This window comes from Gordionus sp. m RMFG-2023, chromosome 3, assembly GCF_954871325.1.
Source record: "Gordionus sp. m RMFG-2023 chromosome 3, tfGorSpeb1-WG-v2, whole genome shotgun sequence".
Classification (NCBI taxonomy): domain Eukaryota; kingdom Metazoa; phylum Nematomorpha; class Gordioida; order Chordodea; family Parachordodidae; genus Gordionus; species Gordionus sp. m RMFG-2023.
The window spans coordinates 10,910,191-10,934,218 of NC_088777.1; the positions used below are offsets into that span (position 1 = coordinate 10,910,191).

General features: G+C 25.0%; 2 protein-coding genes across 3 annotated transcripts; both read right to left on the reverse strand.

Annotated features, from left to right (window-relative positions):
• Nucleotides 1-6,345: 6,345 nt before the first annotated feature.
• LOC135926294 (uncharacterized) lies at nt 6,346-8,759 on the reverse strand. Of its 2 annotated transcripts, none has more exons than XM_065462104.1 (4): nt 8,624-8,759; nt 8,023-8,051; nt 6,971-7,062; nt 6,346-6,577 (listed from the first exon to the last, which is right to left on the reverse strand). In XM_065462104.1, exons 1-4 carry the CDS (start codon nt 8,706-8,708, stop codon nt 6,454-6,456), a joined length of 330 nt encoding a protein of 109 aa, XP_065318176.1. In that variant the 5' UTR covers nt 8,709-8,759; the 3' UTR covers nt 6,346-6,453. The 2 variants fall into 2 exon arrangements, with proteins under 2 accessions (XP_065318176.1, XP_065318175.1); XM_065462103.1 differs by having other exon boundaries at nt 6,346-6,580; nt 8,624-8,756.
• Nucleotides 8,760-19,143: 10,384 nt separating this feature from the next.
• Nucleotides 19,144-22,441, reverse strand: LOC135926719 (protein kinase C zeta type-like). The gene is made up of 9 exons (XM_065462651.1): nt 22,256-22,441; nt 22,056-22,162; nt 21,676-21,809; nt 21,511-21,593; nt 21,251-21,335; nt 19,597-19,713; nt 19,412-19,476; nt 19,277-19,366; nt 19,144-19,191 (listed from the first exon to the last, which is right to left on the reverse strand). The coding sequence occupies exons 1-9, from the start codon at nt 22,439-22,441 to the stop codon at nt 19,144-19,146; spliced, it is 915 nt and encodes a 304-aa protein (XP_065318723.1).
• Between the last annotated feature and the right edge of the window lie 1,587 nt (nt 22,442-24,028).

A 24,028-nucleotide genomic window follows, 5' to 3' on the forward strand; every position in this document is an offset into this window, starting at 1 on the left:
TATGTTAAATACGACATAGTGTCCACTGTTGATCTGCATTGAAACGTATTTTTTAGACCAAGTCTGAAAATTTTTTAAAAAATTTGAGTCCTATCCTAGACAAATTTTTTTATATTTGTCCCGAAAAGCCTAACCCGATATAAAAATTATTTGTCCCCAATCCGAATTTATCAAGATATAGAAATTCATTTTTATAGAATTTTGCATTACACTGATCAAAATCAAGTTTATGATCATTCTACAAACAATTAAAAATTTAAGTTACTCTAATATAAAAAAATACCAAAAAAAAATAAAAGTTAATTTTAGGTTACGGAATTATAAAAAATCAAAATCCTCCTTTCAAAGATAATCGTAATTGAGTTTCTCTTAGCCGTCAACGGTAACGATTATGGAATACTTGTTTCTTATGTGTGTCTCTAGGGGTTATCATTATTATGTGTCATACATGTTCAGTAATCTTCAACGCGTTTTAGAAATCGTTTTGTTTTAGCAGGTCTAGAGTTCCCTGAGTTATATTGTTTATCTTTTTTTACAGATGAATAATTTGGAAATTAAGCAAAGTTCACCCAGCACAATAAGAATCAGATTGATATATGCTCAAATTTTGAGTCAAGTTTCCAAATGTTGTGATATAATCATTTCTAGACGAACTTTGTTTCAGGCAGGTGATATCTCAGGAAGATTATATTTTCAAACTTATTTTGCAGATTTCATGCACAAGTCCAATTAAATAATTCATTTTTAAATGATAGGAGGTATGGGTGATTTTTGATTTGATTGAGGATATAAAGTAAGTAATTATAGTTACATTTGGTTGATTATCATTTTCTGATGTAATTTTTGACATATTAAGGATGGAATTATTTATGAATTTTGTCAGATTATAATTTTTATTTTCCTTTCCTTGTATTTTCCTTGTATTTTTGAATAGAACTCATTTTGCTAGTTTTGGTTTTGATTGTGATAGGGTACTGGTTTTTATAACAGGTTTATTCTTTAATTTTTATTGTACATACTTTTAGAAAATTAAAAGAGAGGATAGGTTTATTTGACATTTAGCCTCTGAGTTTGCAGAATGGAAAAATAACCGCAAACTTGTAAAGCACATATTGCTGGTATTATTTACTTAAAATTCTTAGTTTTTGTTTTCCATGCCTATATTTAAACGTAAAACAGTATTCCAAAAAATGTTTTTAAAATTTTGTGAACTGATTTCACCATCTGCCGACTCATTCATAGCATAAAAATTAATATTACTTTCGAAAAATGCTTCTAAGATCTGCCATTAGTTATTTTAAAATATTTAGCAATAAAACGTTGATTTTTATATTGCTACATTCAAGTTTTAGGGTTTAATAAGACTGATATAGGGTAGAGTTAACCTATATTAGATGAGCCAGATTTAGATTAATAGACAAGCTAACATTTTCATAAAGATATTAAGGCTTGTCACCAGGGTTGCCATGTCTCCCCCCATTAGCGGGAGACTCCCGCAATTTTTTGGTTTACACGCAGACATCTCTCTCCCGCAAAACTACCGCAATTGGAAATCTCCAGCAAAAATCTACCGCAATTTTTTAATTTCTCCAGCAATTTTTTAAAAAGTATTTTAACGTTTTTAATATATAAATAATAATTTTGAGAGACAGTAATTCATTATTTTTATATTTTTAAAATAAATTTTAAATATTTAGAAAAACATGTCTAATTTATAAATTTCTTTTTATCCTGTTTTATTTTTATCCAATAATAAATCATCATCATTTCATTCATATAAGTCAGTACAGAGGAATATATCGTATATCAACATCGATTGCAATACAAAACTATTCTCCAAAAATAATAAATAATACAGATGCAACTACAGCTGCGGAAATCGTATAAACCTATCATGTAGTTCAACATTCACAGAGCTACATCATCACAATGTTCGTCGAATCTTTTTCCCATGGATATTTAATGACTCCAATATAAGTGCAAACCTTATTTGGTTTTAGTATCTGAATCCTAGAGGTCAATTCTAGATGATTTGAAAGATGGGCATCTATATGCAATTCTAACAGATGCATCTAATAAGGGAAATATTAAAACATTTCTTTTGATCCTTCGCTATTTCAACTAGAATAAGAAAATTTCAATAAAACTGTTAAAATTTATTCCTCGGATAGTGAAAAATCCAACTATGTAGCTTAGCCCACATAATGTAAATATAGCTGATTCAGGGTTATCAATGAATTGCATGTCAGCTATCTGCGCTGATAATGCCTCCGTAAATTTTGGCAAAAACCAAAGTATATTTATCTAATTGAGGCAGCGTCATAATGACTAAATACCAATTGGCTGTATATGCCATATACAACATGATTCTTGCAAGAAGACAATAAATATACTATCTATGGTGTCGAAATAATTGTGATAAAATGTTTTAACGAATTTAGTTCATCAACTAAAAGAGATAATGAATTAAAAGAGTTGGTGGAGTGGTCTGACTTGTAATGGTGTGAGTTGTTGCGATATATACTTATCAGGTGGTTATCATTAATACCTGCCATCGATAGAATTTTAAAATTTTACAAACCCTTAAAAAAATACTTTTTAAGTAAGATTTTAAAAGCTGTCCAAAAATTTTGAAAAATTTATTGGATTAGAAAATGGCAGAAGCATATTTGTAGTTTCACATGTAGGAAATCTACTTCATGCAGTTAATATTCAGAATATTCTTTATTAATAAAGATTTACAAAATCATGCTATAGCTCTGTTCATCTCTACATAAAAGTTGATAATAAATTTTATAGCGCTATTGCTAAAAATATCATATTAAAATGTTCAAATATTACTCTAATTAATTTTTAAATGAAGCAAATATTTTTATTAAGACAATTTCAGAATATTTGCAATCAAAATTTGATTTTAATAACTCTATTTACAAATGTAATGTATAAATATGACCTTGGAGAAACCATCAATTGATAGTTTTTGTAATTTGGTAAATATATTAAAAATACTGAAAAACATTGGTCTTGTTTGAGGAGATTGTAATTCTCTCTATTTTTTATGAAAAGTTAGATGGACTAAAAGTAGAGAAATGGGTTGAATTTTTTCGTAATAACAATAAATCCCCATGCATGGAAAAAATATGCGAGTATGTCTTCACCTTACCTCATTCTAATGCCTCATCCAAGCGCATTTTTAGCCTGATGAGGACTGCCTCGAAAAAGGAGAGAAATCGGATTGCTTTAACAACATTAGAGGCCGACTTTGTAGACTTCTTATAATTTTATTTCTATAATATACTCTCTATAACCAAAATTTACATAAAAAAATTCCTCTTATAAAAAAAATCCTCTTTTTTAGGCGAAAAAAATTAACTAAAAAACATTTTTTTCTTTTTCAAATAAAAATAAATTACAACCTTCACATTATCTCTTTTTCATAATAAAAATACAATATATCTTTGATATCATTTCTTTTTCATATAAAAATACAATATATCTTTGACATCATTTCTTTTTCATATAAAAATACAATATATCCTTGACATTATTGTAATAATAATTTAAATATAATACTACAACAGTCGAGCTAATTGTTAAACAAATTTATAATATGTCATGCCAGGAATTTATAAATATCTCAATAACGACGGTAAACGTTTAGTTCCATTATTTAAATCTCAAATAAAATATAATTTACATTATAACTATTTAATTTTCAATATTTTTTTTATATTTTATAAAATCTTATTTATACAGTCGCATAAAATAAATATATTTTTTACATTGTAAATCAAAAATAGAGAGCATTACAATCTCCTCAAACAAGACATCAATGTCTATCGATATTTTTAAAATATTTAAACATTTTAATATAGTTTTATCAATGGCGCCATAAAATTTATTGTCAAATTTTAACTGTAAAGATGAATTCATCTGCTGCATAATTTTGTGAATCTTTGTTAAGATTCTTCTGATTGCAACTGCACATTAACAGCATGTAGTAGATTTCCTACATGTGAAATCAATCCTAAATATACCTCTGCCTATTATTGAAAAAAATTTTCAAAATGTTAGGACAACTTTTATAATCTTTATTTAAGAAATATATTTTTTAAGGTTTATAAAATTTTAAAATTCTATCGATGGCAGGTATTAGGAACATATCGCAACCAACATTGTGCTGACTCAATTCTGTAAATACATTTTGTTTCTACCAAATTCACTGAGGCATTATTAGATCAGAAAGTTGACATGCAATTTATTGATAATCTCGAATCTGCTATATTTACCATTATATGGTTAGCGATGTCTTTATATTTTTCACTATTTGAGGGGAAAAAATTTAATAATTTTATTGAAACGACCTTAATTTTGTTGAAATTGCGGAACTCTAGAGTTCGATATTTATTTATCTATAAAGTTTCTCAGAGAGGAGAATCGAAAAATCTTGAAGACCATAAACTAAAATTAATATAAGTCCCTCCCTATAATTTTAGACCACTTGACACCTCTGTATCTGCAATAAATTGTTTAACAGTTTGGAGGAAGTTGCAGGAATGTCTTGTAAGTTTAGATTTCTAATTACATTAGATAGATTTCTTCCTAACATCTTTTTCATAACACAAAACCATTAAAAATATTAGCATAATAGTAGAATATTTATATCACATATTATATAGGGTTGGTTCAGGGGTGTACATAGTGGGTGGGGCAGGAGACAAATATCTCATCCCCCATGCCAAAATATTCAGATGGCAGCTTATTTTTCAATTTAATCATTCCTACCTTCAATTACATATATATTCCAGTTTACATATATTTATAAAATTCACAGCAGAATAAATACACTAAATTGATATCGATTTCAAATTTCCCTTGGCTTTATATTTAACTATTATTTTAAAATTTCTCTTCAAATCATTCAAAACATTTTCATTACAAAACTAAAGTAAAATAAAAAATGACATCCATTTGATCGAGACTATGAGAATAGCTGAAAACTTTATATTCGAAAATAAGAAAATTAGACGAATTTTATAAATTATTTGTCATTGTAGAGCCAAAAGCAGAATCTTTTACAGATAATAATTTTATTTATAAATAAATTTATCTAAATTAGACAATTTTAAAATTCATATTTTCAGGTTTTATTAAAATCATTTCCGATACTTTATCACTTTCAAACTATTTTACGTATTCTCCCTTGATAAGTTAAACTTGACACACTATATTAATTCATATGCATATAATCATAATTAAATCAGCAGAGATGACTTCTAACATACTAGACATATTAAATCGTATAGCGGTGAAGATGGATTAACTATTAATTTAAAAAAAACAGTTATTATTCTATCTCCTTAGGCTGTTGTTGACTCAAAATAACCCCCTATCCACGTTAGGAATTAAAAACAAGGAAAACCATACTTGAGAAATGAGAACTACTACCTCTGAAGAATGGGTTAGCCCTTCTTAATATAAATAGGAAGATTGCACCAAGTACTGATAAAATCATAGAAAAATTATCTCATTCCTAAATAAGATTGAATTTCGCATTATAAATTTATAATATACTTAATGATATCTTCCCCATTTTTATACACCATATTTTTTTCAGAATACTTTGTAAGTTTTTATACATGCAATAATCCTTTAGAATATTATTGTATCTATATTTCCAAATTTATTATTTTTAAAATTTAATTAAAATTAATATATCAAATCTTAAAAATTTATATTGTTTTTACAAGGTTCTTCTTCGAGATTTATTATGGAGATTCAGATATATATATTTAATTTTATAATTAATTATATTTGAATTTGTTAGGTGTATTAGAAATTGGCAAAATTTATAATCACTAGTACTAATAAATTTCTGAAACTTAAGATAATCTTAATTAACTCCTGAAATAATTATAAAAAAAATTAATTATCCCCATACCGAATTTCTGCTTACGCGCTTGATAATAGGCTGTCTCAGCTACATACGTTTCGGATGAAAGATTATTTTCAGGATGGAAATATATTATATCACCACAGATTGGACTAAGATATTTTAGATGATATTTCAATTATAAGCATGATATGCAAATAAAAATTAACAATAACATTATAGGTTGATTTAAAACTGTGTTTTATTCATCTATATTTATCTTAAAATAATATTATTTATAGTTATATATAGTTACCTTACATTAATACATAAAATAATGATTTTAAAATTTAATTATCCGTAACTAACCTGAATCGAACCTATAGCTTTGTGATATTTTCTCCCAACTAAACTGAATCATTATCAAAATGGTTGACAATCTGTTTGGATGTATAAATATTCAATATCATCAATTCGACAGTAGCAAGACTTTTTTTTTATAAAGGTATAATAATCATTTCACATTAATTGCAATTTGCGAGATATAAATGTAAATAATAATATAATTATAATGAAATGTTTTAAGCTGGAACGCAAAGACACTTTACATTATCAGGCCAATCGCACACTTGCAAATTTTGGTTAAATAGTGTGCCCTGTCCACAATTCATGATGGGTTTGTTAGAAACTCTGCAATCTACGAATCTTCTATCAAAATTAAAGAATAAAGAGTATTTTAGTTAGTTCGTATAATATTTTCAACTCAAATAGTTGTATAGGATAGGCTAAATTTGTATAATATATATCAGAATAGAGGGTTGGTGCGGGTAAAAGTTCTGTTAAAGTTCAATTTTTCGGATCGACCTACAATATCTTTTCTCCGGCCTTACCCGTAAAACATTGTACAGGCTGTACTGCCCAGCACATTCTGAAATCTTTTTATCTATTTGGCGTCGAATCGCGCCAACTTCTATATTAAATTAGTCGCTTGCTAATTAGACTATACATTTTTTTTTGTAATTTTAAAGGAGTGAAATTTTGGAAAATAAAATTATTATAGATATATAATATTAAAAACAAATAAAGTTGACGATTTACTCGCATCCAGGATAAGATATTCTTCTATGGCTATTTCCGTCGCATAAGGCGTAGGTGTCCCATGTGCATGGTTGGCGTCTGTGGCGGGATTTCTATTTTAAAAGAAAATAATATTATGTGAACTTTCTTTTGAGTTAGTGTATTCCCTTGTTAATTATTCCCAATTAAAATTTTTTAATCCCCGCTCCATATTCAATGTATATGGGGAATTGGGAAGATATTTAATATTTATTTAATTAAATTATCTAGCGAAAAATAGGTGAAGATTTAGAATAACTCTTTTCCCCAAAACGCATAAAAAAAATGCTTTAGAAATGAGTCAGAATTCTGAAAAATTTATCAATCTGAGCCTATTCTCTAATATGATAAAGTATCTTTATATCTTTAGTCCGTGTACTTTTTACCTTAATTGCTATCCTTTTAAAATTTAGCATAATTAATGTCTATAGTAAAATATTGCTATCAAAAACTATTTATTTCCTTTAAATCTATTCTTCCTTAAATAAACAACACTCTCCTTTATAGGAAGAGACAAGATGAGAATGTCCTTATATCAAATTATCGTAAATATAGTTTCAATAAAAAAAATATATTAATATTCTTACAGTTCCCCTGCACCCCCCCCCCTCCACAAAAATGAATGCTTCAAAAAAAAATTAAATGACTTTAATTTGAAATTTTTTAGAAGATGAAAAAAGGTAAATGCAATTTCATAAAAATGTAACTTAACAAAAGGATTTAAAAACAGACTAAAATTTATCCAATAATATTTATAGGTAAAAGGTACTAATCCCCACCCCCTCCCCAAGGAAAATCTTCAATGCGGCTATCCTCCCATTTTTATAGAATAATAACAAATGTCATAAAACACCTAATATTACAAAGAAAAATTTCTTATTAAATTATTTACGAGTTTCATTTGGTTATTTAAAAAAAAAATCATAATATAAGAAACTTTCGGCTAGTAAACAATCATATTAACGAAAGAATATTATAGTTTTATTCAGCAGTAATATATATGCAAGGAGTAAAATTTGTATCATGAAACTTACCTTATAAGAGTACCAGTCTAATTTTCCATCTAAAATATATAATATGTAGGTAATAAAATTTAAAGATATTTATAATATTATATCAGTGATCTAAACCGTAACTAATATCGGTTCGGTTCAGGTTTAAATTCAGATAAAAATAACTGTTCGTTCATGAAAATAATAATTATTGATTTTCAGTCAAACCCTAAAAAGAATGGAAATATCAAAAGGTTCAATTTTTCAATTCTGGTTTGGTTTAGAATAAGTAAATGGTAAGTGTTATCATCGGTAAAGGTTAAATTAGGGATTTTAAATCCCTGATTATAATATACAACAATAACAATGTAAAGTGTTTTGTGTAAAATTTCGAAAAACGAAATATTTTTTATAAACCTTAAGATTGATAATTGCTGTATATTTTTATTTACGATTGACAATATCACCAATTTATCTGTCCAAAACTTATAAAATAGTATGTTATGCAAACCTCATACCGATACAATATCGATCTTGAGTTGTGTCCGTTTCCTCTATTTGGGGAAAATCAAAAGACCACACTTAAGTTTTCTGCCAACCATTTTAAAGAACGCTTAATTTAAAAAGAATATATACTACTTACAATTATCATTCTTCCTAATCAATCCATAAACAACCTGTAATAGTACAAACGCTAATACAATGATCGGATAGTATTTGATAAACATAATATTTTTTAAATCGAAAATAATTTTAAAGAAATTATATAAAAAATTTTTTATTTATATATTTGATAAAGATAAACAGCAGGCAGAACACTTTTGCATGAACAATGGAAGGAATAAATTTAAAAGAACACAAAGGATGGGATGTCTAATTATAATTAGACACTATACTATATAAAATAAATTGGATTCATAATTGTTGAGATAATATTTTATACTTAATTTGAATTAGAGCCACAAATTTTGGCATAAACTTAAATAGACAATATATATAGCTACTATGACACTACTTTTAAACAATGCTCATTTTTTCTAAAGAAGGTCCCATGATTTTATAAGACATTTTGGATTGAAATTTACGAAAATAAATTGGGAAAATTAGAGTTTAAAATGAATGCATAAGTTAATCAAAATTTTTTATTTTTCTTTTTCTTTATAAAAAAAAATCCCGAATATATTTTTAACAATTATACTGTGTTGATTACACATTTTTTTTAAAGATTAAAAATATTTGGATGTTTAGCATGATGTTTTCCTAGAATTAGTTAATTTGAAGGCTTTGTAGGTTCGTTTTAATTGTTGGAATGGGCTTTGCCTACCTTAAACATTAAACTAACAATTCTAATGCTTCTTTTTCATAAAGAAATTCAACCGTTTGAGGTAGTATTCAAATGTAGAAAAGAAATTGATTGAAGATATCGACAATCAGAAAATTGGTAAGAGCATATCTTAACCTAAGATTGATTAAATATATTAAAGATGATAATATTGAATAGAGCTAAACATTAATAGAATTTAGAAAAATATAATTTAGTACACATAGAATTTTTTTTTCTTAGATATAAAATAAAGCTAATATTGTCTTAAAAACATTCTATTGAATTTTACCATATTTGACCGGTCAAATATAGATCAATTGACCGGTCAAAGATAGATTAATTGACCGTATAGATCAATTAACCATCCATTTGACCGTTCAAATGTACAACCCCGGTCTTATCTCTCATCTATAAAATTAAAAAAAGTGCAGCTCTCAGGAGTTGTGATTAATTTTTTGAAGTGTGCCATGTTCTCCATTTTGCCCCATACCCATAATAAATACAATACCGGAATGTACAAAATTATATCCAAAAATAGTTTATTTTGAATGTGCCCATTTTATGCACTGCACATTCTACATTTCAATTAATCTCCCTATTTCCGACAATTTATAAATTTTATTACAAATAACATATAATCTATTTATTAATGGTCCGAGTTGCAATATCTTATTATATGGTGTAGATTAGGCCTATTCAAAAACGGATTCGAATCGAATAGTGCATTATTCATATTCTATTCGTTTAAACGAGAATAATTTACTATTCGTATTCGTACGAATAATAAAATATACCATTTGTATTCGATTAGAATTATTCGAATAATTGAAGTTAATTTTCTTAATAAAATATATCATACCAAATTTTTTTAGCAAATTTGATTTCAAACAGAAAAATGATTATAATAATTAATAACAAATATGTAATCAATAATCTGATGATAAAAAATATGTAATCAAGTTATAAACAAAATTAAAATTTATATTATTAATTTATTTCACAATTCTAATCCAATTTTTAAGACAGAGAGTTTTTCTTATATTTTCTTCCTTATATGACATGCGATTTTTTGACAACAAATTAGTTCCAACTAAGAAAAGTCGTTCACAAACAGTTGATGTTCCATTTTAGTAGGTATTCCCTAGGTGCGAATGAAACCTATTATAATGACTGAGAGGGGGTGTTGTTTTGCCTTAACATTTTATAATGCTCTTGAAATGATTGAAGCAGTCTTTTCATCGATTTTTAATATAATTTATTATGAGATTATAAAAATACAGCAAATAGAAATTAAATATTTCTTTAATTTTCACTTCAAAGATTTTAAATTAGTGCTAGTTTTTTTATAAACACATTACCTGTCAGATTGGAAGGTCATCAAATAGAAATGACAAATGTTAGATTTATTAAAAACAATTTATTAAATATTCCGAATAATTCGTTTCATTCGATTATTCGAATCGAATAAATATATTCGTATTCGGATAAAACAAATAATAGCTATAAATTTGGGATGAATTTTATTTAATAGCTATAGCTTTAAGGAACATAGAAAGTTTTCCAAAAAGCGAATATAAGAAATTAGGTATAAAAATATATTTTCACCCAAAATTTAAAGTCTACATACTCAAGGGTTGATAGGTTAATCCCGTTAACATTCCTACCCCGTGAATGGCTTTATCTCGCTCTGCCTTTAGTTTGCTATATGAGTTTTTATTTTAGTATACTATTCAATAATTTATAGACCAATTATGAAAACCATAAAATGTAAGTGAAAATAAGACTTATGATATTTTAATAGCAGTTTACAATGTAAACAAATAAAGGAATCATTGTAAATGATATTTTATATCTTCTATCGTTGATTTTAAAGAATGAACTATTCAAGAAATGAATTATTCAAAATAATATTAGTTCGATTTTTAAACACGATAGATAAAAATTTTAGCCAAAATAATATTAAGTAAGATGCGAGATATGTCAAAAAGGGGTTCAAATCTTTCTGTCATTTTAATTTTGCCTAAAATTTAATCGTGTGGTTTTAATCATCAACATATATCGAAATAAAGCATTTTGGAAAATAAAAGATATTGGAACTTATAATAGGCATTAACACAATTTCAAATAATATCGATAATAATAATAAAACTTTATTTATCATGCATTATAACATGCTATAATATAAATAAAATTTAGGATAATATAAATATAATCGGAATCTGAGTAGTGGATGCACTGAGTGGCAAAGACAGTCTCTATAATCATTATCGCGTGTAGGGCGTTCAATTGTATATCAAGGTTTCACCTTTTTTGATGCATTGTACAAAAAAAATAGTATAAGAAAAGAGAAATTAAAATAATCATTAATTAAATTAGCAAAGTGAAGAAATAAAAGAAAAAATCCTAAAATAAGAATCCAAAAATGATAAAAGTAGCAAAGTGAAGGAACAAAAGAAAAAATACTAAAATAAGAATATAAAAATGATAAAAGTAGCAAAGTGAAGAAATAAAAGAAAAAATTCTAAAATAAGAATCCAAAAATGATAAAAGAAGCAAAAAGAAACAAAAGAAAAAATCCTAAAATAAGAATCCAAAAATGATAAAAGTAGCAAAGTGATGAAACAAAAGAAAAAACCCTAAAATATGAATCCAAAAATGATAAAAGTAGCAAAGTGAAGAAACAAAAGAAAAAATGCTAAAATAAGAATACAAAAATGATAAAAGTAAGCAAAGTGATGAAACAAAAGAAAAAATCCTAAAATAAGAATCCAAAAATGATAAAAGTAGCAAAGTGAAGAAACAAAAGAAAAAATGCTAAAATAAGAATACAAAAATGATAAAAGTAGCAAAGTGAAGAAATAAAAGAAAAAATGCTAAAATAAGAAACCAAAAATGATAAAAGTAGCAAAGTGAAGAAATAAAAGAAAAATGCTAAAATAAGAATCCAAAAATGATAAAAGTAGCAAAGTGAAGAAATAAAAGAAAAAATCCTAAAATAAGAATCCTAAAATGATAAAAGTAAGCAAAGTGAAGAAACAAAAGAAAAAATCCTAAAATAAGAATCCAAAAATGATAAAAGTAGCAAAGTGATGAAACAAAAGAAAAAACCCTAAAATAAGAAAGCAAAAATGATAAAAGTAGCAAAGTGAAGAAATAAAATAAAAATGCTAAAATAAGAATCCAAAAATGATAAAAGTAGCAAAGTGAAGAAATAAAAGAAAAAATCCTAAAATAAGAATCCTAAAATGATAAAAGTAGCAAAGTGAAGAAATAAAAGAAAAATGATAAAAGTAGCAAAGCGAAGAAATAAAAGAAAAAATGCTAAAATAAGAATCCAAAAGTGATAAAAGTAGCAAAGCGAAAAAATAAAAGAAAAAATGCTAAAATAGGAATATATAAATGATAAAAGTAGCAAAGTGAAGAAATAAAAGAAAAAAATCCTAAAATAAGAAACCAAAAATGATAAAAGTAGCCAAGTGAAGAAATAAAAGAAAAAATGCTAAAATAATAATCCATGAATGATAAAAGTAGCAAAGTGAAGAAATAAAAGAAAAAATGCTAAAATAAGAATATACAAATGATAAAAGTAGCAAAGCGAAGAAATAAAAGAAAAAATCCTAAAATAAGAAACTAAAAATGATAAAAGTAGCCAAGTGAAGAAATAAAAGAAAAAAATCCTAAAATAAGAAACCAAAAATGATAAAAGTAGCCAAGTGAAGAAATAAAAGAAAAAATGCTAAAATAATAATCCATGAATGATAAAAGTAGCAAAGTGAAGAAATAAAAGAAAAAATGCTAAAATAAGAATATACAAATGATAAAAGTAGCAAAGCGAAGAAATAAAAGAAAAAATCCTAAAATAAGAAACTAAAAATGATAAAAGTAGCCAATTGAAGAAATAAAAGAAAAAAATCCTAAAATAAAAAACAAAAATGACAAAAGTAGCAAGGTGAAGTAAAAGAAAAAATGCTAAAAAAAGAATCCAAGAATGATAAAAGTAGCAAAGTGAAAAAATAAAAGAAAAAAATCCTAAAATAAGAAACCAAAAATGATAAAAGTAGCAAAGCGAAGAAATAAAAGAAAAAATCCTAAAATAAGAAACTAAAAATGATAAAAGTAGCAAAGCGAAGAAATATAAGAAAAAATCCTAAAATAAGAAACTAAAAATGATAAAAGTAGCCAAGTGAAGAAATAAAAGAAAAAATGCTAAAATAATAATCCAAAAATGATAAAAGTAGCAAAGCGAAGAAATAAAAGAAAAAATCCTAAAATAAGAAACTAAAAATGATAAAAGTAGCCAAGTGAAGAAATAAAAGAAAAAATGCTAAAATAATAATCCAAAAATGATAAAAGTAGCAAAGCGAAGAAATAAAAGAAAAAATCCTAAAATAAGAAACTAAAAATGATAAAAGTAGCCAAGGTGAAGAAATAAAAGAAAAAATGCTAAAATAATAATCCAAAAATGATAAAAGTAGCAAAGCGAAGAAATAAAAGAAAAAATCCTAAAATAAGAAACTAAAAATGATAAAAGTAGCCAAGTGAAGAAATAAAAGAAAAAATGCTAAAATAATAATCCAAAAATGATAAAAGTAGCAAAGCGAAGAAATAAAAGAAAAAATCCTAAAATAAGAAACTAAAAATGATAAAAGTAGCCAAGTGAAGAAATAAAAGAAAAAATGCTAAAATAATAATCCATGAATGATAAAAGTAGCAAAGTGAAGAAATAAAAGAAAAAATGCTAAAATAAGAATATACAAATGATAAAAGTAGCAAAGCGAAGAAATAAAAGAAAAAATCCTAAAATAAGAAACTAAAAATGATAAAAGTAGCCAAGTGAAGAAATAAAAGAAAAAAATCCTAAAATAAAAAACCAAAAATGACAAAAGTAGCAAGGTGAAGAAATAAAAGAAAAAATGCTAAAAAAAGAATCCAAGAATGATAAAAGTAGCAAAGTGAAAAAATAAAAGAAAAAAATCCTAAAATAAGAAACTAAAAATGATAAAAGTAGCCAAGTGAAGAAATAAAAGAAAAAATGCTAAAATAATAATCCAAAAATGATAAAAGTAGCAAAGCGAAGAAATAAAAGAAAAAATCCTAAAATAAGAAACTAAAAATGATAAAAGTAGCCAAGTGAAGAAATAAAAGAAAAAAATCCTAAAATAAGAAACTAAAAATGATAAAAGTAGCCAAGTGAAGAAATAAAAGAAAAAAATCCTAAAATAAGAAACTAAAAATGATAAAAGTAGCCAAGTGAAGAAATAAAAGAAAAAAATCCTAAAATAAGAAACCAAAAATGATAAAAGTAGCCAAGTGAAGAAATAAAAGAAAAAATGCTAAAATAATAATCCATGAATGATAAAAGTAGCAAAGTGAAGAAATAAAAGAAAAAATGCTAAAATAAGAATATACAAATGATAAAAGTAGCAAAGCGAAGAAATAAAAGAAAAAATCCTAAAATAAGAAACTAAAAATGATAAAAGTAGCCAAGTGAAGAAATAAAAGAAAAAAATCCTAAAATAAGAAACCAAAAATGATAAAAGTAGCCAAGTGAAGAAATAAAAGAAAAAATGCTAAAATAATAATCCATGAATGATAAAAGTAGCAAAGTGAAGAAATAAAAGAAAAAATGCTAAAATAAGAATATACAAATGATAAAAGTAGCAAAGCGAAGAAATAAAAGAAAAAATCCTAAAATAAGAAACTAAAAATGATAAAAGTAGCCAAGTGAAGAAATAAAAGAAAAAAATCCTAAAATAAAAAACCAAAAATGACAAAAGTAGCAAGGTGAAGAAATAAAAGAAAAAATGCTAAAAAAAGAATCCAAGAATGATAAAAGTAGCAAAGTGAAAAAATAAAAGAAAAAAATCCTAAAATAAGAAACCAAAAATGATAAAAGTAGCCAAGTGAAGAAATAAAAGAAAAAATGCTAAAATAATAATCCAAAAATGATAAAAGTAGCAAAGCGAAGAAATAAAAGAAAAAATCCTAAAATAAGAATACTAAAAATGATAAAAGTAGCCAAGTGAAGAAATAAAAGAAAAAAATCCTAAAATAAGAAACTAAAAATGATAAAAGTAGCCAAGTGAAGAAATAAAAGAAAAAAATCCTTTAATAAGAAACCAAAAATGATAAAAGTAGCCAAGTGAAGAAATAAAAGAAAAAATGCTAAAATAATAATCCATGAATGATAAAAGTAGCAAAGTGAAGAAATAAAAGAAAAAATGCTAAAATAAGAATATACAAATGATAAAAGTATAGCAAAGCGAAGAAATAAAAGAAAAAATCCTAAAATAAGAAACTAAAAATGATAAAAGTAGCCAAGTGAAGAAATAAAAGAAAAAAATCCTAAAATAAGAAACCAAAAATGATAAAAGTAGCCAAGTGAAGAAATAAAAGAAAAAATGCTAAAATAATAATCCATGAATGATAAAAGTAGCAAAGTGAAGAAATAAAAGAAAAAATGCTAAAATAATAATATACAAATGATAAAAGTAGCAAAGCGAAGAAATAAAAGAAAAAATCCTAAAATAAGAAACTAAAAATGATAAAAGTAGCCAAGTGAAGAAATAAAAGAAAAAATGCTAAAATAATAATCCATGAATGATAAAAGTAGCAAAGTGAAGAAATAAAAGAAAAAATGCTAAAATAATAATATACAAATGATAAAAGTAGCAAAGCGAAGAAATAAAAGAAAAAATCCTAAAATAAGAAACTAAAAATGATAAAAGTAGCCAAGTGAAGAAATAAAAGAAAAAAATCCTAAAATAAAAAACCAAAAATGACAAAAGTAGCAAGGTGAAGAAATAAAAGAAAAAATGCTAAAAAAAGAATCCAAGAATGATAAAAGTAGCAAAGTGAAAAAATAAAAGAAAAAAATCCTAAAATAAGAATCCAAAAATGATAAAATTAGCAAAATGAAGAAATAAAAGAAAAAATCGTAAAATAAGAATCCAAAAATGATAAAAGTAGCAAGTGAAGAAATTAAAGAAAAAATGCTAAAATAAAAATACAAAAATGATAAAAGTAGCAAAGTGAAGAAATAAAAGAAAAAATCCTAAAATAAGAATCCAAAAATGATAAAAGTAGCCAAGTGAAGAAATAAAAGAAAAAAATCCTAAAATAAGAAACAATAAATGACAAAAGTAGCAAGGTGAAGAAATAAAAGAAAAAATGCTAAAAAAAGAATCCAAGAATGATAAAAGTAGCAAAGTGAAGAAATAAAAGAAAAAATGCTAAATAAGAATCCATAAATGATAAAAGTAGCAAAGCGAAGAAATAAAAGAAAAAATCTTAAAATAAGAAACTAAAAATGATAAAAGTAGCCAAGTGAAGAAATAAAAGAAAAAAATCCTAAAATAAGAAACCAAAAATGATAAAAGTAGCCAAGTGAAGAAATAAAAGAAAAAAATCCTAAAATAAGAAACCAAAAATGATAAAAGTAGTAAGGTGAAGAAATAAAAGAAAAAATGCTAAAATAAGAATCCATGAATGATAAAAGTAGCAAAGTGAAGAAATAAAAGAAAAAATGCTAAAATAAGAATCCAAAAATGATAAAAGTAGCAAAGCGAAGAAATAAAAGAAAAAATCCTAAAATAAGAAACTAAAAATGATAAAAGTAGCCAAGTGAAGAAATAAAAGAAAAAAATCCTAAAATAAGAAACCAAAAATGACAAAAGTAGCAAGGTGAAGAAATAAAAGAAAAAATGCTAAAAAAAGAATCCAAGAATGATAAAAGTAGCAAAGTGAAAAAATAAAAGAAAAAAATCCTAAAATAAGAATCCAAAAATGATAAAATTAGCAAAGTGAAGAAATAAAAGAAAAAATCGTAAAATAAGAATCCAAAAATGATAAAAGTAGCAAGTGAAGAAATTAAAGAAAAAATGCTAAAATAAAAATACAAAAATGATAAAAGTAGCAAAGTGAAGAAATAAAAGAAAAAATCCTAAAATAAGCCAAAAATGATAAAAGTAGCCAAGTGAAGAAATAAAAGAAAAAAATCCTAAAATAAGAAACCAAAAATGACAAAAGTAGCAAGGTGAAGAAATAAAAGAAAAAATGCTAAAAAAAGAATCCAAGAATGATAAAAGTGGCAAAGTGAAGAAATAAAAGAAAAAATCCTAAAATAAGAAACTAAAAATGATAAAATTAGCAAAGTGATGAAATAAAAGAAAAATGCTAAAATAAGAAACTAAAAAAGATAAAAGTAGCCAAGTGTGAAGAAATAAAAGAAAAAAATCCTAAAATAAGAAACCAAAAATGATAAAAGTAGCCAAGTGAAGAAATAAAAGAAAAAAATCCTAAAATAAGAACCCAAAAATGATAAAAGTAGTAAGGTGAAGAAATAAGAGAAAAAATGCTAAAATAAGAATCCATGAATGATAAAAGTAGCAAAGTGAAGAAATAAAAGAAAAAATGCTAAAATAAGAATCCAAAAATGATAAAAGTAGCAAAGCGAAGAAATAAAAGAAAAAATCCTAAAATAAGAAACCAAAAATGATAATAAAAGTATAGCAAAGTGAAGAAATAAAAGAAAAAATCCTAAAATAAGAATCCAAAAATGATAAAAGTAGCAAAGTGAAGGAACAAAAGAAAAAATACTAAAATAAGAATATATAAATGATAAAAGTAGCAAAGTGAAGAAATAAAAGAAAAAATCCTAAAATAAGAAACTGAAAATGATAAAATTAGCAAAGTGAAGAAATAAAAGAAAAAATGCTAAAATAAGAATCCAAGAATGATAAAAGTAGCAAAGTGAAGAAATAAAAGAAAAAAATCCTAAAAAACCAAAAATGATAATAAAAGTATAGCAAAGTGAAGAAATAAAAGAAAAAATGCTAAAATAAGAATCCATGAATGGTAAAAGTATCAAAGTGAAGAAATAAAAGAAAAAATGCTAAAATAAGAATCCAAGAATGAAAGTAGCAAAGTGAAGAAATAAAAGAAAAAATGCTAAAATAAGAATCCAAGAATGATAAAAGTAGCAAAGTGAAGAAATAAAAGAAAAAATCCTAAAATAAGAATCCAAGAATGATAAAAGTAGCAAAGTGAAGAAATAAAAGAAAAAATCCTAAAATAAGAATCCAAAAATGTTAAAAGTAGCAAAGCGAAGAAATAAAAGAAAAAATCCTAAAATAAGAAACTAAAAATGATAAAATTAAGCAAAGTGAAGAAATAAAAGAAAAAATGCTAAAATAAGAATCCAAGAATATAAAAGTAGCAAAGTGAAGAAATAAAAGATAAAATCCTAAAATAAGAATCCAAGAATGATAAAAGTAGCAAAGTGAAGAAATAAAAGAAAAAATCCTAAAATAATAATCCAAAAATGATAAAAGTAGCAAAGCGAAGAAATAAAAGAAAAAATCCTAAAATAAGAAACTAAAAATGATAAAATTAGCAAAGTGAAGAAATAAAAGAAAAAATGCTAAAATAAGAATCCAAGAATGATAAAAGTAGCAAAGTGAAGAAATAAAAGAAAAAAATCCTAAAATAAGAAATCAAAAATGATAATAAAAGTATAGCAAAGTGAAGAAATAAAAGAAAAAATGCTAAAATAAGAATCCATGAATGATAAAAGTAGCAAAGTGAAGAAATAAAAGAAAAAATGCTAAAATAAGAATCCAAGAATGAAAGTAGCAAAGTGAAGAAATAAAAGAAAAAATGCTAAAATAAGAATCCAAGAATGATAAAAGTAGCAAAGTGAAGAAATAAAAGAAAAAATCCTAAATTAAGAATTCAAAAATGATAAAAGTAGCAAAGTGAAGAATAAAAGAAAAAATCCTAAAATAAGAATCCAAAAATGATAAAAGTAGCTAAATGAAGAAAGGAAATAAAATAATTCTTTATTTTCGCTTTCGTTTGTGAGGTGGCTTTATTTTCCTTTGTTCGAGCTTGAATGATAAAGAAATAAATAAATATAATTATATTGACAAAATTATAATTTTAATAAAATATTAATATTTTTTAAAAAATTACCATTTCCCAATTTATATCCTTAAAATAGCTGTGGAACATAATGTCCCATGGATAATTACCTGGATCGCAACCAAGTCGTTCACGTGGATTCTGAAAATTATTAAGAAATTTACTTTATATAAAATTTTATCAAACCTTTTTCAGAAATCCTGACAAGATCGTTGAAGTAGCACTTGAAAGTTGAAGTGGGATATATGGTGCTTCATTTAAAATAGTTAGAAATAGTGTATAACATATTAATAATAATTGAAATATTAATCTTTAATGCATGATCGTATTAAAATAGTATATTAAACATTTTAAGATGCAAATATTTGAACCTCGATTGATTAGGTATTTTGAATCTATATTAGCATCGATCACCTCTATGTAGGGATTTTTACGCACTATCAGTTGGTATAAAATAATACCAAAGGACCACCAATCTACACTAAAATCTTTGAATAAATAAATATATCTATTTATCTACTAATTCAGATATTTTTGTAATAATATAAATTCAGTAGGGCCACTAGGGAATTGAGGGGAGGAGTTGGAGTGCACAAGGCCTCGAGTTCTCTGAAAAATTAGAATAGCCACCTGAATCAAGATTTTTTAATAAAATTTAATTTTCTAAGCATATGATACATTTTTTATGTAATATAAATCCACTGCATATTTTAATCATCTAAATCATAAAATTAAATGCTCAGTTAAAGAGAAAAAGTTCTTAAATTGCATAGCTTCCCAAATAATGGAAGCAGGTTTTTACCATCATGGGTACACTATTTACGCAAGCTAATCTGAATAGTGTAAGGGATGCGTGGATAAAATATTAACACCGTAACTATAATATTATTTTATAACAATTTTATGAATGCTCTGTAATGCTAAATCACGTGATAGTATTTAGTTCAATGAAGATGTATAAAATGGCTTGATTTTTGGTAAAAATATCTTCTACCGTTATCGTTTACAATTTTAACTTAACTAATTCATCCTATTTTGGTATCACACTTTCCAAAGATGCCGTAATAAATATAAATAAACCAGATTTAGGCAAAATAAATAAAATTCTAAACTGTAATGTGTATTACTCAGAAATATTATAAATTTGACTAAACTTTAGTATTGCAGTTTTTAAATGTTTGTCAAAAATATTTTATTATGGAGACACAGATCCATATCATATTTTTTTAAAATGCAATTAGTTTCAATATATTATAAAATTCTAACCATTTTCTTTATAAATCTATTAAAGAAAAGAACAGAAAAAATCTATAAAGGGCGAAGAAGTTAAGCTTTTTTATTGGGGAAACAAAGCCTAAAAGAATTTAGAGGTAACCTAAAGCGCATTTAGAAAACCCCTCTTTAATACCATCAACTAAACAGATCAAATGCTAATTAAGCAGTAGGTTATGGCTCGGTATGATTATCAAAATCAGTGTTTCAAAAACTTATCTCACTTAGCTTCAAATTTATTAGTATTTTTTCATTTTTTTATAATTCAGTATCTTTTTTGTGTTTTGTAAACTTGATTGAGGAAATAATAAGTATTATTTATGCACTAGCGCAAACATGGTATATAGGGCCTCTAAATTTTTCCATCCGACGATATCACTTTTCAAACATTTTTATTACATTTACCGAATCGATTAAAACAACGTACAAATAAGCTTTAAATATTGATAAAATTTTCGGAATAAATTTGCTAGGGCTGGCTTTATTATAGTTTATTTTAAACTGGCTACTATAATAGTTAAAGCAAAACACTCATAGGAACTGATCAAGATGGAAGTCAAAATTAATACTTCCAATTGTTCCGTCTAATGGACATTATATTTTTATAAAAAATAAAAATAACTAGGGTAAATCGAAAATATTTTATCATAAATATTCATAAACAAGTCCCGGCCGGAGCTCGAGAAAATAGAATATAGTGACGAGTTCATAAAAATTTTGATTTAATATCTAAAAAACGCGAAATAATTTTACCATAATTTTGAGATCCTATCATTTCTGGTGCACGATATAGGGGAGTTCCACATATTGATTTTGTTCTTTTACCTTTCCCTAGTTTCTAATTTGTAATTAAAATAATGGCTTGTTTAATATAATATATTTTTAAGTTTTTTTTAAAACATTTATTTTATTTTTAACTATTGTATTAGTAATATTTACTTAAATAAAGAAACAATTTAGCGAGAAATTTATTTTTAAACTAAATTATATTTTTGCTTTATTGGGGAAATTACCTTGCATGTTGCAAAATTAGATAATTTAATGTGACCGTCATCTAGTAAGATATTGTTAGGGCATATGTTCCTGTGTACAATATCTATAAATTAAAAATAAATATAAAATTATTTGTTTGGCAAAAATAGGAAAATTGCTTAATTAACACAAATAATTGAAATAACCGTTTCTATGTAAAAAGTTTATTGCTAGAATAATCTCGGCAGCATAAAAAGCTATACGACCATTTGAGATAGACTTTCCTTTAATATAATCAGATAAATTCCTTCGACCAATGTCCTTTGTTACTAATATGTATCTGTGAAATATAAGTAATTATTTTTAATTAATTCCATATATAGAAAAAATTAAATTCTGTATCTTATTAACAAAGCATATGTAATGACATTGACTACAGCTGACTTAATTATAATTATGTTCACAAACAACTGATCGAAGTTTTTTGTAGGACATCTATATTTTAATACTTTATTACTCACAAAAAGTAAATAGGGTTTTAGCCTCGATTCTTAAAGCTAAATAATCTTCTAAAAGTATTAAATACCCGAAGGGAAGGCTATAAGATGCATGCAATCCCATCAAAAATGAATAACTAGTCGCCATTTCTAAGACCATTTTTTCGGTCTTAAATTTACGAATTGGATCAATGGTCTAATAAATAAAATTGAAATTTTGAGTGTAACATTTTTAATTAGATTTATTAGAGATTGTTAAGATTTATTTATTTTCTAAATATATATAAACCTCTGAACCATATCTAACTTGTTTAGGCATAAATTTTATCTTGTAAATTTGCGGTTGCTTATCGCCATCACAACTAGCCAAATATTCGCGGTTAAATTTTCCTTCCTTCACCAAAGTAAAGATATTGAAATCCGATATCTCGCATTTTCTACTAGGTATAGCCTTAAGATGAAAATATTTATCCATTTATATATAAAATGTAAAGCTTATTCGGCTACAACAACCAAAATAAATGGCAAGAGCTATTATATTATTGGCCCTAACCCAGGTTCATTTAGGTGGAATCGCCATCATTGCTATATTTTTTATATTATTCTATTCTTTTAATCAAATCGAAAAATTTTGCATTCGTATTCATAGAAATGATAAAGTTTACTATCTTTTTGATTGGTATATTTTTGAATAATTCGATTTGTTTAAAAAAATCGAATACGATCTAATTCATTGTTCGAAGCGTATTCGTTTTTGAATAGGCCTAATCACCATATGACTAATAAAAAAAATTTATACTTTGGTTTGATTCATTCCCGACCCTATATTGATAGATAAAAATAAATATTCATTTTATCCATTTCAATAGTTTTAATACATGAATGAAATATAAACATTCGTAAAATTGGTATAATTATAAAACCTGGAAAATATTTACGCTCATCTTTCGTTCGGTTATTACTAAATTTATTTATTATCCATCTTTTAAATTTTGGCCAACATCTATTTCCATTTGGTTCTTATAAATAAACTCTGTTATTTTAATTTATTATGCTATTTCAACCTTTGACTCTCTCAGGAAAATTTTCTTCATCAATTCCCTTGCAGTATGAAAAAAGATTAAATCTCATTTTTATAAACAATTTTAATAATAAAATAATGATTATTTTATAGATTACAAATTAACGTATTACAACAATCAACAGATAATGTATAATATTCTAGAATTATCTTACAAATAATCGTAATTTCATAGTAATGTAATATATCAATCAATGATATAATTATCTTTAAAATCTAAAATAAGTTCTAATATCTTTGAGAATTAGGGTTTATAAATGTTACTCTTAGCATGATATAGTATATTATAAAAAAGTATTGCAATATTGCTTCTGAACTTATTTTTTAAATGATCGCGATGTGATTTATTTATATTACCGATAGATTTAGTCGATGAAGCGATTAAGTTGAGTTTCTAAATAATCAAAAAGAGTCTAATCTTAAATATCTAAGTTAATATAGTTTTTAAGAAATTTTATATGAATGATGGTAAGAGATTATCAACTACTATAATTTTTTTGGAAATAAGATACCAAAAATTTCGAATCGATTAAGAAGCCTATAAGCGAGGTTGGCATTTATATCATTGGGGGCCACAATTATATAGGAAAAAATTGTTATTTAGTATCGCAGCAAGTATCAGATATTTTTTGAAACCAAATAGGTAGTTCGTTCTGTAAGGTGTATGATATATAGAATATCAAAGCGACCATTCAATTCCTCTTTAATTTTTTAAAAATAGTTCTCATTACATTTTAATAATATGATATCTCGTAGCACATAAGATATGAGAAGTGATACTTTCACTAATCGACTGGGCCCCATACTGAAAACAACAATTTTTTTATAAGGATAAAATACGACGAAATTTAATATTATTATAAAAACTAAAAGTCAATAACATTCTGATTTAAGCTTTCCTTATCCAATCTTCTTTAACACAGGGGAGAATGTGGGATTGTGTGATATTAATATGATGCAATTGCGCTTTAGAAATTTAGC